At 53.2% G+C, this 13537-nt stretch overlaps 8 protein-coding genes across 8 annotated transcripts; 4 read left to right on the plus strand and 4 right to left on the minus strand.

Annotated features, from left to right (window-relative positions):
* Positions 1-179: 179 nt before the first annotated feature.
* Positions 180-1085, plus strand: LDX57_003486 (CCDC12/cwf18 family protein). The gene has a single exon (XM_046085135.1). The coding sequence runs from the start codon at positions 303-305 to the stop codon at positions 906-908; it is 606 nt and encodes a 201-aa protein (XP_045941098.1). The 5' UTR covers positions 180-302; the 3' UTR covers positions 909-1085.
* On the minus strand, positions 1086-2412 carry LDX57_003487 (zinc finger CCHC-type containing 10). Its single transcript, XM_046085136.1, has 3 exons — positions 2237-2412; positions 2046-2181; positions 1086-1988 (listed from the first exon to the last, which is right to left on the minus strand). Exons 1-3 carry the CDS (start codon positions 2319-2321, stop codon positions 1280-1282), a joined length of 930 nt encoding a protein of 309 aa, XP_045941099.1. The 5' UTR covers positions 2322-2412; the 3' UTR covers positions 1086-1279.
* Positions 2413-2521: 109 nt separating this feature from the next.
* Positions 2522-7615, plus strand: LDX57_003488 (putative R3H domain protein). The gene is made up of 4 exons (XM_046085137.1): positions 2522-3244; positions 3316-4097; positions 4156-4296; positions 4406-7615. Exons 1-4 carry the CDS (start codon positions 3194-3196, stop codon positions 5757-5759), a joined length of 2328 nt encoding a protein of 775 aa, XP_045941100.1. The 5' UTR covers positions 2522-3193; the 3' UTR covers positions 5760-7615.
* mrpl8 (mitochondrial 54S ribosomal protein bL17m) lies at positions 6524-7293 on the minus strand (the record flags this gene model as incomplete). Its single annotated transcript, XM_046085138.1, has 2 exons — positions 6524-6883; positions 7078-7293. 2 exons carry the CDS (start codon positions 7291-7293, stop codon positions 6524-6526), a joined length of 576 nt encoding a protein of 191 aa, XP_045941101.1.
* Positions 7616-7847: 232 nt separating the features above from the next.
* LDX57_003490 (MICOS complex subunit Mic12 family protein) lies at positions 7848-8273 on the plus strand (the record flags this gene model as incomplete). Its single annotated transcript, XM_046085139.1, has 2 exons — positions 7848-7868; positions 7923-8273. The coding sequence occupies 2 exons, from the start codon at positions 7848-7850 to the stop codon at positions 8271-8273; spliced, it is 372 nt and encodes a 123-aa protein (XP_045941102.1).
* Positions 8274-8795: 522 nt separating this feature from the next.
* On the minus strand, positions 8796-9551 carry LDX57_003491 (DUF5315 domain-containing protein; the record flags this gene model as incomplete). Its single annotated transcript, XM_046085140.1, has 1 exon — positions 8796-9551. The coding sequence occupies one exon, from the start codon at positions 9549-9551 to the stop codon at positions 8796-8798; it is 756 nt and encodes a 251-aa protein (XP_045941103.1).
* Positions 9552-10103: 552 nt separating this feature from the next.
* rps23 (40S ribosomal protein uS12) lies at positions 10104-10771 on the plus strand (the record flags this gene model as incomplete). Its single annotated transcript, XM_046085141.1, has 2 exons — positions 10104-10362; positions 10593-10771. 2 exons carry the CDS (start codon positions 10104-10106, stop codon positions 10769-10771), a joined length of 438 nt encoding a protein of 145 aa, XP_045941104.1.
* A 586-nt stretch (positions 10772-11357) lies between these two features.
* On the minus strand, positions 11358-12859 carry GCD7 (translation initiation factor eIF2B subunit beta; the record flags this gene model as incomplete). Its single annotated transcript, XM_046085142.1, has 4 exons — positions 11358-11430; positions 11497-12343; positions 12413-12708; positions 12762-12859. The coding sequence occupies 4 exons, from the start codon at positions 12857-12859 to the stop codon at positions 11358-11360; spliced, it is 1314 nt and encodes a 437-aa protein (XP_045941105.1).
* Positions 12860-13537: the final 678 nt, after the last annotated feature.

Raw genomic sequence — 13537 nt, forward strand, 5'->3', positions numbered from 1 at the left:
GGAGAGAGAGCGAGAGAGAGAGAGAGAGAGAGAGAGATGGCGGAAGGGAAACTTTTAGTTCGCATGGAAACCCCGATTTTGTTCCGCCCGCGACTTTGTGGCTGGTGAGTCCGCCCGGCCTGTGGCGCACCACCTTTTCCTCCCGCTGCGGAATTAATCAATTATAACTATCACCTTCAACAAATTCAGAGCTCGGCCTTGTCGCAATCCCTCCCACTCCGGTGCGTCGATTTTTTAATTACGTCTTTTGAGTTTTCATTACCTCCTCTGACGCCTTCCTACATCAGTCCTGCCCCGCAAATATGGCGTCCAACCATGCCTCTCTTGATGCGGCGGCGACAGAGCGCAAAGCTCGCCTTGCGAAGTTGGCGTCGCTCAAACGAAAACAACCCGAACCAGAGGCTCCGGCAGAAGAAAAGAACCATGTCCAGGAGGATGCCATGGAGCATGTCGAGCACGACGTTTCGACAAAGTATCTCTCGGGGCGGAACTACGATGCGGAAACCCGGGGCCCAAAGCTGGGATTCGACCAGAATCCATTAGACGGCCAGACTACCTTAGAAGCACAAGCCGCTGAGATTGCAAAGGCCACAGCTGAGCAGGCAAAGAAGGATGCAGAGGCAGACCAGCCCATCGATCTCTTCAAGTTGCAGCCTAAAAAACCCAACTGGGATCTGAAACGGGACTTGGACGAGAAGATGAAGATTCTTGACGTGAGGACGCAAAATGCTGTCGCAAGGCTTGTTCGTCAACGGATAGAGAATGCGCAGCGTGCGGCTAAGGTCAAGAACAAGGACATCAACAGCGATAAGCAGGGCGAGGAGGTAGGCATCGAAGGAGAGGTGCTGGTAGAGGGGATCCATATGCGTGAAAGGGAGGACGAAGATGAGAGGGACAGGGAAGACTAAGTGGCATGCATGGTTTTGATACCCGAGGGACGGTGTATGAGAAATGTTGTTATTTAATCTCATTCTTTGCTATACTACTTTGAGGCGCTCGCAGTTGGGGATTTAGGACGTACATTCAAAGGGCGTTGAGGGAGTTTAGCATGCCAGGTATACTCCATGGATCTCAATATCAATACATTTTCCTTTCAATTAGTATAATACAGGGTGTCATGTCTATAGTTCTACTCCAGCTTGCTTGAATTCCCCAAGCAAATCCCCAGAAGAATCATCGAGTCGCGTTTGTTCTCTCCGCCGTTCTCTTTCCCCCCTTGATTCTCGTCCTTTCTCTTTTGCCGTTCCTTCCTATACTTCCAAAAGGGGGCCAACCCCCATTATGATATATTCATGGCCTGAGTTAGAGCTAGACGCTTGCTGTAAGGACTGAGACTCCGTTCTCTTGGAGGAGCTTGAGACGAGACGTGGCCTTGATCGCGCCCACCTCGTTTGTCCTGCGCCTGGCTGAAACGACCCCGGCTGCTATCATGCCGACCCAGATGATCTCTTGGATATCCTTTAGAGTTCCTGTGGTCATCATCTAGATCTGCCGGGGTGATGGAACGTCGGCCTCGTACAATCCGGCCTGGGTCCACACTGCGACTGCGACTTCTTTCTCTGCGTTCGTGTGACACATTCACTGCTCGACCACGGTGGGCAGGGCTGGACTCTCGATGTCTCCGCCTGGTGTTCCTATCATCAGGCCAGTCGCGTGACAGAGAGCGTGCCCCTTCCCGTGAGGGAGAAGAGCCTGTATATCCGGATGAGTCGCTGTATCTCCTCTTCCTTGGCCTAGACGGATGCGAGGACACCGATCTTGACCGGTCACGGCCACTTCGCGCAGTGTAGCCGGAGCGACGAGGGGGCGACTCCGAGCGCGAGCGACTCGTAGATATCGTAGACACGGAATTTGTGGAATGCGATGATACCGAACGAGCTCTTTTTGAGCTTTGTTCCTGGGCATCACGGGGACCGAATTCGTCCAAGTCCCTCTTTCGGCCACGATCTTCTTCGCGTTTGGCCAAGATCTCATCGGCGACGCCTTTGCTGTAGATCTGTTAGGCATTTGGTCCAAGACTGCAGCGATTAGATGCCACGACTTACGTGCGCAAAAGATCATTGGGGACTTCCGTTGACAGTTGCGGCCTGAGTTTGGGGTTCAACAGTTGCTGTGTACGCGACGGACGCGAGGTATATGGCCGATCCTGGGCCGTCACCGTGCATTCATAGCTATAGTGTCGTGCTATAAAGGTCAGCTCAAGGGCCTAGGGGCGACCAGAGGGCAAAGAACATATCTCGTTTTAAGCACTTTTGACACAGCGTGCTGGGAGTTGCCTTGGACGGGCCTCGAGCCCCGGGGGCGTTGCGATAACGATTCATGTGCAGCAGATACGAATAGCAATATCAATACGTTTGCAGAGGTTGTTCTCCTTCTCGTACTTGTCGCAATTATCTCAGAGCAAACCAAGTCCCCGCGGCTGTTCAGGCAGACGAGTGGGTCAGACCGACTGGCTTAAGCGCGCGTCTCACCGCCCACGACCCGATCTTCTTTCCTTCCTTCTCAGCCCAAACGAAAAGAACCAACTCCCACCCCCAAAAATATAGCCACCACCCCTCGATCTTCGCGACCGCCAACCACATCGCTGCTTTCTCCCCGAAGCAGAGCTGTCTGGTCCCTTTGATTGTTTCCAGTTGGGTGGGGACGATCTCTCTTGGTTTTGCGAGTAGGAGGGGATTCCCGATCTTCCTTCCCGTGAGAAATCCACACCATTTCCTTAGCAGAAAAAACCACTTCCCTAGGGAACCCAGACGTTTCTGACCATCGTGTTAGACCAGCCACTCCACTTGGAAACCTTCCTAGTGCCCTCCGGTCCTTTGGAAACTCGAACCGCTATCTACTAGGCTTTATTCTCTCTCGACCTGCCTACAGCGCACGGCTCATCGTGTCCCCACTGGTCCTGACTCCGAGCGACTTTCCCTATGGCGAATTACGTTTTTCAAAGATATGTCGTCTTTCTTTTTGGGCTTGTGTGAAGTGGGATTATTGAGTGGCATTTTATCGCTTCGAATCTCGGTTTTTGTCTTGTGAAAACTCGCACTCTTGTCAATTTTGACCGTGCACTATCTCTCGTCGGGTTTCCTCCCATTCTTTGAGATCCATCATTACCTATCCAGTCCTCACATCAACAAAAGAAGAGCCAATAGGTGCATCTTGATCGTTCGCCAAGGGGGAAGAAAGTTTCGATCCAACCATGACATCGCAAGGATCTACAAGCGGCGACAACCGCCTCTCTTTTGCAAAGGTATGTTTTGCTTGCACGAATCGCCTATCGCAATGTAGATGATGGTTCCAACCTTCTGACTTGCGCATAAGATCGCTGCAATGATCCCGCCACCACATTCGGAAGATTATGTCGCATCTGATGAAAAGAATGGTGTACAGTCAGCCGAGGAACCGGCATGTTCCGAATCACAGGGCCCGAAAGATGCCCTTCCGAGCCAGGAAAGCTCAGTCCCGGGTGAGGCAAATCCTGTCGATCGAAACGTCGACAGTCTATCACGGGCAGTGCACGACGTGCATATCATGGGGAAAAAGGGTCAAGAGAGCCCCGACTTTTCTGAAGCTCGAGACGCTGGGACTCTGAAACGGGAAGCGTCTTTCGAAGACGATCGTACACATCTATCGAACTCTTCGACCAAGCCGACCAGCTTCGATTCCAAGAGCATGGCATCGGTCACCACTTTCGCAATGGATGAGAAAGACTCCTTGCGTCCTGACGATAGCGCCAGCGTTCAGGCTGTCGACGAGGAGGAAAGTCTCTCGGGAGTGGCCTCGGGTGCACCCAATTCGCTGACCGGGTCCGAGGCCGGCGCTCGGGGATTCAGAGACTTGCAGAGGGCTCGAGCAACGTTGCAAAACATGGGCCCTGTCTACGATGGCGGTCAGAGAACCAACGGTGTCGTCATGCCCGATTCAGTATCTAACAATTACGTTGTGTCAAATACCGATTCCTTCTCCGGAGGCCAGCCCATACCAATGCACCCATTCCCTCTAGATCCGGACGAGAAGCTTCTGGAAGCGATGAAATCTCCAAAGGATCGCCTTTTGATTTTGCAATTGGAAGATAGAGTGCGAAATTTCATCGAGAAGTCCACGTGAGTCGATCGGTGCAAATAAATCCGTTTCACAGGCCTATCTAACGATCTGCTATAGGGATCAATCCTTGGAACTGCCACCATCCAATGCCTTCGGGCGACTCCTCGCGCATAAGCTGGGTGATTACTACCACTTAACTCACTTTGTGGATAACAATGTGACGTCCGTCCGGCTACATCGAACACCTTTCTGTCGACTGTAAGTGTTTCTACTCTCTATACATCTACCTTTCTCCCGGCTCCGACTAGGTCATCAGAGAATCCTACACGTTGGCTTGGTTTCTTACCCAGGGACTAACTCTCCATAGACCTACTCCTCTCTCTACCTTGCACGCTGCCACGAACATTACACCACCCCCGGCCATGCCTGCTATGAAAATCATGCGCCGAACAGATAGTGAACGGCCTTCTGCGGAAGGGAGTACGGCGGCAAGCTCGGGATTTCTTTCCAAAAATGGGTCAGAGGCTGGTGACAGTGGAAATGATGGAGAGCGTGGCAGCTCTTCGGCCGGAGCAACGCCGGCCAAAGACCGCATGATCTTGACCCGGGAGGAGCGCGAGGCTAAATATCATGAAGTCAGGGAGAGAATCTTCCGCGATTTCCCTGATTCAAAGTCTTCCGACAACACGGGTGGTGACCAAGGCGCCAATATGTCGCGATCGAGTTCAACCAATGGGCGCAAGAAGACACAGAGACAGAAGACTCCTCACGATGACAGCTTTGAAGTGCGTTCTCAGTTTAACGCCTACTACCCCGGCATGCACTATGGTCAAGGCGTACTCCCATACAACGTGGCTATGAATGACTCGTCGTTTCCCAACCAACCCTGCATGGTAGGCCCCGGCGTGTCCCCGCCGGGAATGGGATACGTGCACAGTGGTCAGACCGGCGGCATGTTTTCTGCTCCTATGAATTCCATGCCGCAATACCCCATGCCCACGTCCCCGCAAATGACTGCCAGTGGTCCCTGGCAAAACGGGGCTATGGCCCAACAATCTCCCTACTCTGGGTATGCCACCATAAACCAGTCACCTGCGATGGCGGCGGCCAAGCCGTCTCCGACCATAAACAACTACCCCATGCCAGGTGCCGCGCAGTTCCAACAGGCGCCATCGTCCTGGACTCCTTCCCCTTATCACGGAGGATATCAGCAAACAACCCATCGGAATCATCCGCCAGTTCCCTGGCAAAACTACTCGTCGCAACCCCTCAACCCGACCTCGTACCCCTACACTCAATACCCGGGCCAGCCGATGAACCCGGGAGTACAGAACCCTTCGGGTGCACATCCCTTGCCTGGCAGCTTCACACGTCCATCTTTCAATCCCCAGACACGCTCGTTTGTCCCGGGCGGCGCTCCTTTGGCTCGGCACCCGAGCAAAGGCAATCAAAACGGCATCAACCCGTATGCGGCCATGCAGGCTGGCATCCCACCCCCAGGAGCAGTCTTAGGAGGGCGAGATTCGATTGCGAAATGGGGAACACCGTCTCATCTCCCCCCTAAGCCACCACCATCTGAAGTTCCGTCTGACTTTGACCTAAAGCACCGGGCTACTGGTGGCACCACTCACGCGTACTCCAACAATAACAACAACGCACCAAATCCGAATAAAGGCCCGCTTGTTGTTTCTGGAGGCACGTCTCTCCCGCGGGCTAACTAGGGCCGCGCTGCCTTGTATCCTCTAGCGAGGGGGTGTTAGAATTCTTGAACATCTGCCTCAAAAGAAAAATATCAAAGAAATGGTCAACCCACGTTACATGTTTGGTCACAATTCCTATTCAAACCAGCTATTCTCTCTTCGATTGGTTGAGTTGTATATGGCAAAAATAATCATCTGGTCTTACTACGGATTGAAGCAATGCACGAGACGATTAGCGGATTGCAAACTCTTCCGGCTTGTCTGCGACGTCATCTACCATAAGCGGTTGAATTGGTTGTTCCTCCTGGTAGTTATCATGTACGTTTAGATTTTGCCGGACGTTAAGGTTGAAGATACTGGTTTTAAAGATAAACAAGGCTTAAGAACTCCAAATGAAGAGTCTTTTTATTACTTCGGATTATAATGCTTAAGTAGGGACAGTGCAAATCATAGGAGAACCCCAGCCCCAATTCGGAGGGGAAACAGACTGGCAATCTGCATACCAAGACAGCTAGAATTACACGGATCATGACGGTCAAACAGGAAGTAAACTAGACAGAGAACGGAACAGAAAGGGAAAATAAATGGTTAGATACAAGGACACTCAGCAAGAGAAGGCACCAGACAGGAAGCCCCAGACTGGTCATAACAACTCCCTCTCTCCCTCTTCCTCTCTCTTTTCGCCCTCCGCTGCACCCATTGCCCAAGCAAGAAAGAATGAGCCGGGATATGCAACATGCGACTTTAGAAAATCAACACACTCACACGCACGCATTATTGCTTATTCATTGCTTCTCACCCGCCCCCTTGGCAGGCTTATCCGCCTTCTTGTCATTGAGCCCTAACCGACCAATTTCCCGCTCGAGGTCCTCGACGCCGTCCTTTCGGAACTGCGTCACCTTGCGCACGTTCATGGTGGTCAACTCGTTGAGGGTCTCGAGGCCTTGCGACCGTTGTCGGGCGATGGTGCGGGCTGTCAGGGCAAAGCGCATGTCCTTGGGACCGTCGACCAGTTCCAGGATGGCGCTGGGCGCCTGGTCGTCTTTCTTGGGTTCGACGCGCAATACCCGGGTGTAGCCGCCGGGGCGTTCGGCGTAGCGTTCGCGCAGCGAGCCGAAGAGTTTGGGGAGCATCTCATGGGGGGTCTGTTAGTGGGGGTGAGAGTTAGTTTCGTTGTTTCTTTGCTTTCTTCTTGGTCTGGGATGAGGTTGTAGTAGTAGGACGCTGTGTATTTTGATGAGGGTACCATTTCCCCGACAAAAAGATCGAGAGAAAAAGAAGAAGAGAAAACTCCAACGATTCAACACAACAACTGAGGGACCACACGGTGCACACATACGTAGAAAATTGACAAGGCGCGTTTCCGGCTGGACTCGGTGTTCTTCTTGCCCAGGGTAATCAGTTTCTCGGCCAGTCGCTGGGCCTCTTTGGCCTTGGGCCATGTCGTTGTGATGGACTCATGTTTGATCAGGGAGGTGACCAGGTTGCGGAGCAGGGCCTGTCGATGCGACGACTTGCGGCCAAGATGGCGAAAATTGCCTCCACCTCCGGCCATTGTGAGGATGTTTTGACGGTGCTTCTTTTAATTCGGTGATCGGAAGTAGTTTTTTTTCTAGCCAAGTCCGGGGGACAGGCAGGGGTGAGGGAGTAGCCAATTAACGAAGCCGAACGAGTCCAGTGGTGCCGCAGACGAACGCAATTCGAGGGAGGAAAGATTGAGGGCGAAGTTGTCAAGACTGAAGAGGTCACGGAGGAGTTGATGCCTGGAGGATCAGGACGTGCAACTGAAAGGGAAGATTCGACGTTCCCGCCGCAGCCAATCGGAGTGGTGGAAGCGACCAGTCCCGATCAGCCCAGACTTTCTTCGCTTTTCCCGTCTTCGTCGCTTTCCTTCATGAAGAGTCCATTTGCTCCGGCTCGTGAGTCTCTTACTCTCCATCTCCCTCAAGTCTCGCTTCGCTTGTTGTCCCCCGTTGAAATCCTCCCCATCGGCGGAAGGGCGACATCTTTCTCCCTCTCTCCGCTCTCAACCGTACCTGTCTGGCTACAGGCGCAAAGTACTCCATACTATTCATCTCTTCTTGTTGCCGCCCATTTGTCTCGTTCAGAATGGGGTTTTTCGCCGGATTCGTATGTTTCTATATACATACCTCTTGTTCATGCAGCTCCTAACGCGGGAAATAGTTCAGCGGCTTTGCCTTGACCACCACCGCTCTATACCTCTCCATCCAAGTCCACCGGTCAAATCGGCTGGATCAGCGCGATGTCATCCGCGAGCAGACCCGGATCTTGAACCAGCTGGCCTCCCCGATAGGCGCATATGACCGGCGCCTGGCCCCGACCACTCTTCCCAAGCCCGACAGAGAAACGAGTGCGGAGTCGTCGCGACCGGAACTGAAGGATCTCCTAAAGCATCGGTGGAACAAGGAGGTCGAGACGCTGGCCCGGAAAGCGTACGAGAGTCGGTGGGAGGATGCGCGGGCGACCGCCGCGGAAGGATGGAGAAGCGTGGTGCGACTGGTGAAGAGAGAATGAGATGGGGATGCTCTACTTTGATTTATTTGATGTTGGTTACGTATATACTTCATGTGGTGTTGTGTGATTATGGCGCACAGCTGAATTTTTGATACCCTTGCATTGCATTCACATATCTGATGCTGGATGCTTTTACTACATGTTGTTCTTCGCTGTGTCAATGCTCTCTCCGACTGTCTATTACGTATAGCCGATTCGTTAGGCTTGTGTTAATATGCGGCGTCCTTGTGCGGTGTAGTAATAACTATGCCCGAGCGCTAAAAGCCCGAGTCGCTTCGAACATACGAACTGTGTTTCTCTGTCAGGATGTGCTGAAGAAACCGCGGTGGGGACAACCTCGCGCTGCGCGTCAATGGCGTGAAGCAGCATGATATTGTCCCAAGCGTATGTCGGAATTCCGTAGTCTCACGGGCTCATTGTTAGCCGGAATTGCACTGCATCTCGCTGGGGCCCCGAAGTCGATTTGAATCAGGCCTGGGTATTGTCATGAGTGTCCCATCATGAACATGGATACTGAGCACCTCAGTCAGAATGAGTCGACCGCGTCGTCGCCGTTACGCTGTCCGTTTCGCTGTCACTCCAGATATCTCTGCTTTCTCTCTCCACCGCACGCATGGCCTGAGCAACTTCCTCAAGCCTGGCAACCACATCCAACACGCCGCTATTCACCCGATCAAAATACCGATCATTCGCCTCTCGTCGCTCGCGCGCAAGAACCAGGTCCTTCTCAGTCTCGTCGTCCAAGTTTCGATGGGACGCATCGTCCACCGCGACCGGTTCTCCCGTCGTGGCAGTATTGCGCGAGCCTTTCCGCAACGACGGGGGATTCCCCTTATTCTCGGCCCCCTCGTCGTCCGCCTCGCTCGCAGCCCAGGCCTGCGCCAGCTTCAGCTGCTTGGTCCGGAGATCCTCCAAAGCTTCGGAGTGCTTCTCCCCGAAGACGTATTCACTGGTCACGGCGCTCAGCTCGACCTCCGACAGGGCATTCTGCATCTCCTGCCAGATGGCATCGGAGCGATCAGCCTCGCCTTTGGACGGTCTACGTGACACGAACGGGGACAGCGAGCCGGGCGGTTCGAGCCCGCCGGGCTGTCGGGATGAGCGATTGCGCTGAAGAGGCGGCGGCTGGCTGGTTCCGGGCGAAGACACCGCCGGCACCGGGGGCGCGAGAGAAAGATTCGACGCATTGTGAGAGGGTGGACCTTGGAAGAGAGCCGGAGGGGGGAGGCGCTGGGTGCTGACCCTCCGGATGTGCTCCATACGCGGAGCGGCGTCCATGGTGAGAGAGTTGACGAGAGTTGGACGGGGGGGATGCGCAGGAAAGAATGACAGACGGAGTACGGAGTAACTACAAGTTCTACTCCGTCGAGGACGTCAATAACTTATGCCTAATCTATCAGGCAGCCTCCCGGCGATAACGCTTATCTTATCGGGAGGCGGGCCGATATTCGTCCGACGCTCGCTTAGGGGGCACGGGGCGCACAGCTGAACATTTTCGCCCCGACTTTAGCGAGACCGCCGGCCGTGAAGGAACCTTCCGACCTTCGACTTTCGACAACCATCCCCATCAGGCCTTTCGGCGAATCTATATCAGTCGGTACGTACAGGCCCCCTGGTGTTGTTGAAAGGAGTCCCCCCGTCGAATCTAGGATCGTTTTCGTCCATATCCGAAATTGTGCACCGTCGACTTTTTCCCCCCCTCCGCGGTTCCCTTCTAGTTCGTCAGATCAACACAAGGAAAAAAAGAACCCAAGGGCAACAAGGCAACAGGAAGATCTAACGCACGGCAATCTCTACAGTTGAACCGTCCTCCGAACATAATACGCCAAGATGGGTAAGGGACAACCCCGTGGTCTCAACGCCGCGCGCAAGCTCGCGACCACTCGCCGTGACAACCGCTGGGCCGATCTGCACTACAAGAAGCGCCTTCTCGGTACCGCCTACAAGTCCTCTCCCTTCGGTGGTGCTTCCCACGCCAAGGGTATCGTCCTCGAGAAGGTCGGTGTTGAGGCCAAGCAGCCCAACTCTGCCATCCGAAAGTGTGTCAAGGTTCAGTTGATCAAGAACGGCAAGAAGGTCGCCGCTTTCGGTGGGTAGCCCGGTTTTTTCTTTTTCCCTTTTGGTATATACGATGGCCAATATACTCGATCGGATCCTGGATATGCGGAGTGGATTTTTGTTTGATGCGGATGGGATAATTTTATGGGGGGTTCTCGGATGAATCTCGAACGGGTGGCGGAAAGGAGTGGATCCGATCGGATGGCCTGATTCTTGTGCTCTGTACAACAAACGCATGCTAACCGGTCAATTTCTCTACAGTCCCCAACGACGGTTGCCTGAACTACATCGACGAGAACGACGAGGTTCTCCTCGCCGGTTTCGGTCGTAAGGGTAAGGCCAAGGGTGATATTCCCGGTGTCCGTTTCAAGGTCGTCAAGGTCTCGGGTGTCGGTCTTATGGCCCTGTGGAAGGAGAAGAAGGAGAAGCCCCGCTCTTAGAGAAGGTGCACGAACGAGATGCAACGGAAATGATAGCGGAGCAATGGGGCCCATTCCATAGAAGATGGGGGAGATACCAACGGGATCTGTCTTCGGTCTATGGTCTGGAAATTATGGTTCAGGACGGATGACCCTGCAAATACCAGATATTGCAGCTACTACGATTGATATACTCATAAAAAAGATGGCGCCATGATTGATTTCTTTGGGACGGGCCCTAAAATATCAAATCTTCAAAAAAACAATAACCGAACTCCCGTGGGATTGTATACTTGTAGCAAGCATCTAGACTGCAACTAACTTTCATTGGCCTGGTATCACGTTCCTATTTGCTCTGGACTTGTCTCAGATGGACTTATTAGATCAATAGTTGAGGTGTCCTTCAAGCCCTCCATACGTCACAGCATCCATGGATATTCATTGCCTCGTATTTTGTCTATTAACCATCCTTATCCTTACGCCTGTTTTCAATTCGTACTTTGTCCGTACAGAATAAAATAGCCATTTGATTCCTTCTTTTTCTTTTGTTTCTTTTTTGTTCTTCTTCTTTATTTTTTTATTTTGTTTGTTTCCATCGTGATCACAACTAGAAGTTAATATCCTCCTTGCGGTAGTGGTCGGACACAATGCGGTACAGATACGATGGTGCGTGACCGCCCCTGTGATTCCAAGTTAGCACCTTGTCAAAGAAATTAAAGACGATATGATAAATCAGGGAAACCCACAAGTTAGTGATGTAAAGGTCAACCAGCTCTGCCGGAACATAGTCGTACAACGGGTTTTGTACGTCGATCTGGTCCACGAGATCGCCATCTTCGTAGCCGATGACCTTGCTGGAGTCGCCAAACTCAATCAACGAGTCAAAGTCGAATGGATACACCGGACTGAGTTTGTATACACCGCTAACCACCACGACGGGAGTCTGGTGCACCTTGGCGGCGCGAGCAATGACCCGAGTGCCGGCCGCAGCGATCAGGCCGCCGTTGGCGAGAACCGAGTGTGTACCCAGAATCACCTTGTTCACTCGCGACATCAAAGCAAAGACGGCGGAGTCGGGAATCAAGATGACCGTGATACCCAAAGCGATCAATGGTTTCTGGAACGATTCGGTGCTCAGAATCTCGTCGTCGTTGGGGTTGGCACCACTGACGGTGGCGTGCGTCGCCTCGTGGTTGTTGGGAAAGGATTCGGCATGGATGACTGTGAACTTGCGCTTGGCAGCAGCTTTTAGCAGGAACCTCTGCACGGTGGTGGACGAGGTATGCGTGAGGATAATCTCGTTGGAGTGGATGTGGTCGAGGGCATAGGCGGCGATCTGGTCGTCGACTTGGCCCAGCTCGTCGATAATTTCATTGATACCCTCGAGAACCTCCGCCCGAACGTCCTTGTTGGGTGCGTGACCCAAGAAGCGACCAGAGGGCGAGGCCGACACCGGCGTACCTGGCAGCGATGGATCGGGTTCTGGGTGTGAGAGAAGACTGAACATAGAAATCGGCGCAGACAAGGCCGCCGTGGGTCGGGAAGCTGATCGATCGGAGCCTTCGAAGCGGCTAGACATGGATTCCGAGGGATCTAAATATAATGCCGCTGATTAATTGCCTGGGCCGAGCGAGTCATGTCCGTGAAATGAGCGAGACTCACCATCCATAGCACGCGGGGTCTGCGGCTGGCTTTCAGAGCCGGTCTCGCTCAGTGTAAAGTCGGCTTCTCTGTCGTCCTCGGCCTCGTCACGGATCAAACCGAGCACACGTCTGACCACGTTCCCAACCACCATCTCTCTCGGCTGAGCAGCCACCAGCCGTCTTCCCACACTCTGGACCCGTTCAATCAGTTTCGCGGCGTCCGACGTTCTGCAGGCCGAGATGACACGGAGGAGGAGGTAAGCGGTCGCCGTGGCGCATGATCGGGAGTGACGAATTTGTCTTCGCTTTAGTAGCCTGAATTGCGCATTAGCCCGGGATGGGACGGGGTGACTATGCGAGCAACGTACGAGATCAGATTGTCAATGGATGTGTCGATCGGGTTGGTCTTCAGCGACTTGAGGAAGGACGCCAATCCGGGCGTTAACGCCGCAGGCGTGGCCGGCATAGTTGCGGTTCTTTTTTATTTCGAGTCGTTCTTTCGCAAGGGTATAAGTTCAAATTTCGATCTTTGGCGACTCGTCAACAGCTCCCTGGGGCCAGCAGTTAGCAGGATTGAGTCATGACCGCACACGGATAAGAACTTTGCACGGCGTACCAGAACACTGACTAATTTGGGGATTCTTGGGGTAAAATATTACCGATGGATTGCAATAAAATCCAGGAGGGTGTCGAAGAAGACAGAAAAACGTGCAGAAGAGTGGGGAGCAGCGAGGAGGACAAAGAGAGGGGAGGAGGTGGGATGTGCCGACGAGGGAGAAATTGGCGCAGAAATGCTCGGCCCAACGCGAGACTAAAAAGTAGAGCAGCAAACCATCTCCGGACAATCCATCCGTTCCTCTCCCCACACCTCGCCGTCATCCTCGACCCCAACGCCTTTTCTCTCTCTCTCTCTCCCTCGCCCTAATCCTCGCCCTCCGACTCTTTTCTACCTTCCCTCCTTCCTCCTCCCTCCGCTTCTTCCTTCTACGGTCATTTAACTCGTCTGACCTCTCATCTCACCTCTTCCCTCTCGACCGCCCCCATTCAACAAGACTGGAGTTCGGTTGCTTCCGAAACACGGGCTGTCGACTGGCGCATTGAGGTAAGTTTTAATCGAGATTTTTGCTGTCGTCAGTTTCGAGCG

This window comes from Aspergillus melleus, assembly GCF_016097325.1.
Source record: "Aspergillus melleus strain CBS 546.65 chromosome Unknown contig2, whole genome shotgun sequence".
In the NCBI taxonomy this organism is placed as follows: domain Eukaryota; kingdom Fungi; phylum Ascomycota; class Eurotiomycetes; order Eurotiales; family Aspergillaceae; genus Aspergillus; species Aspergillus melleus.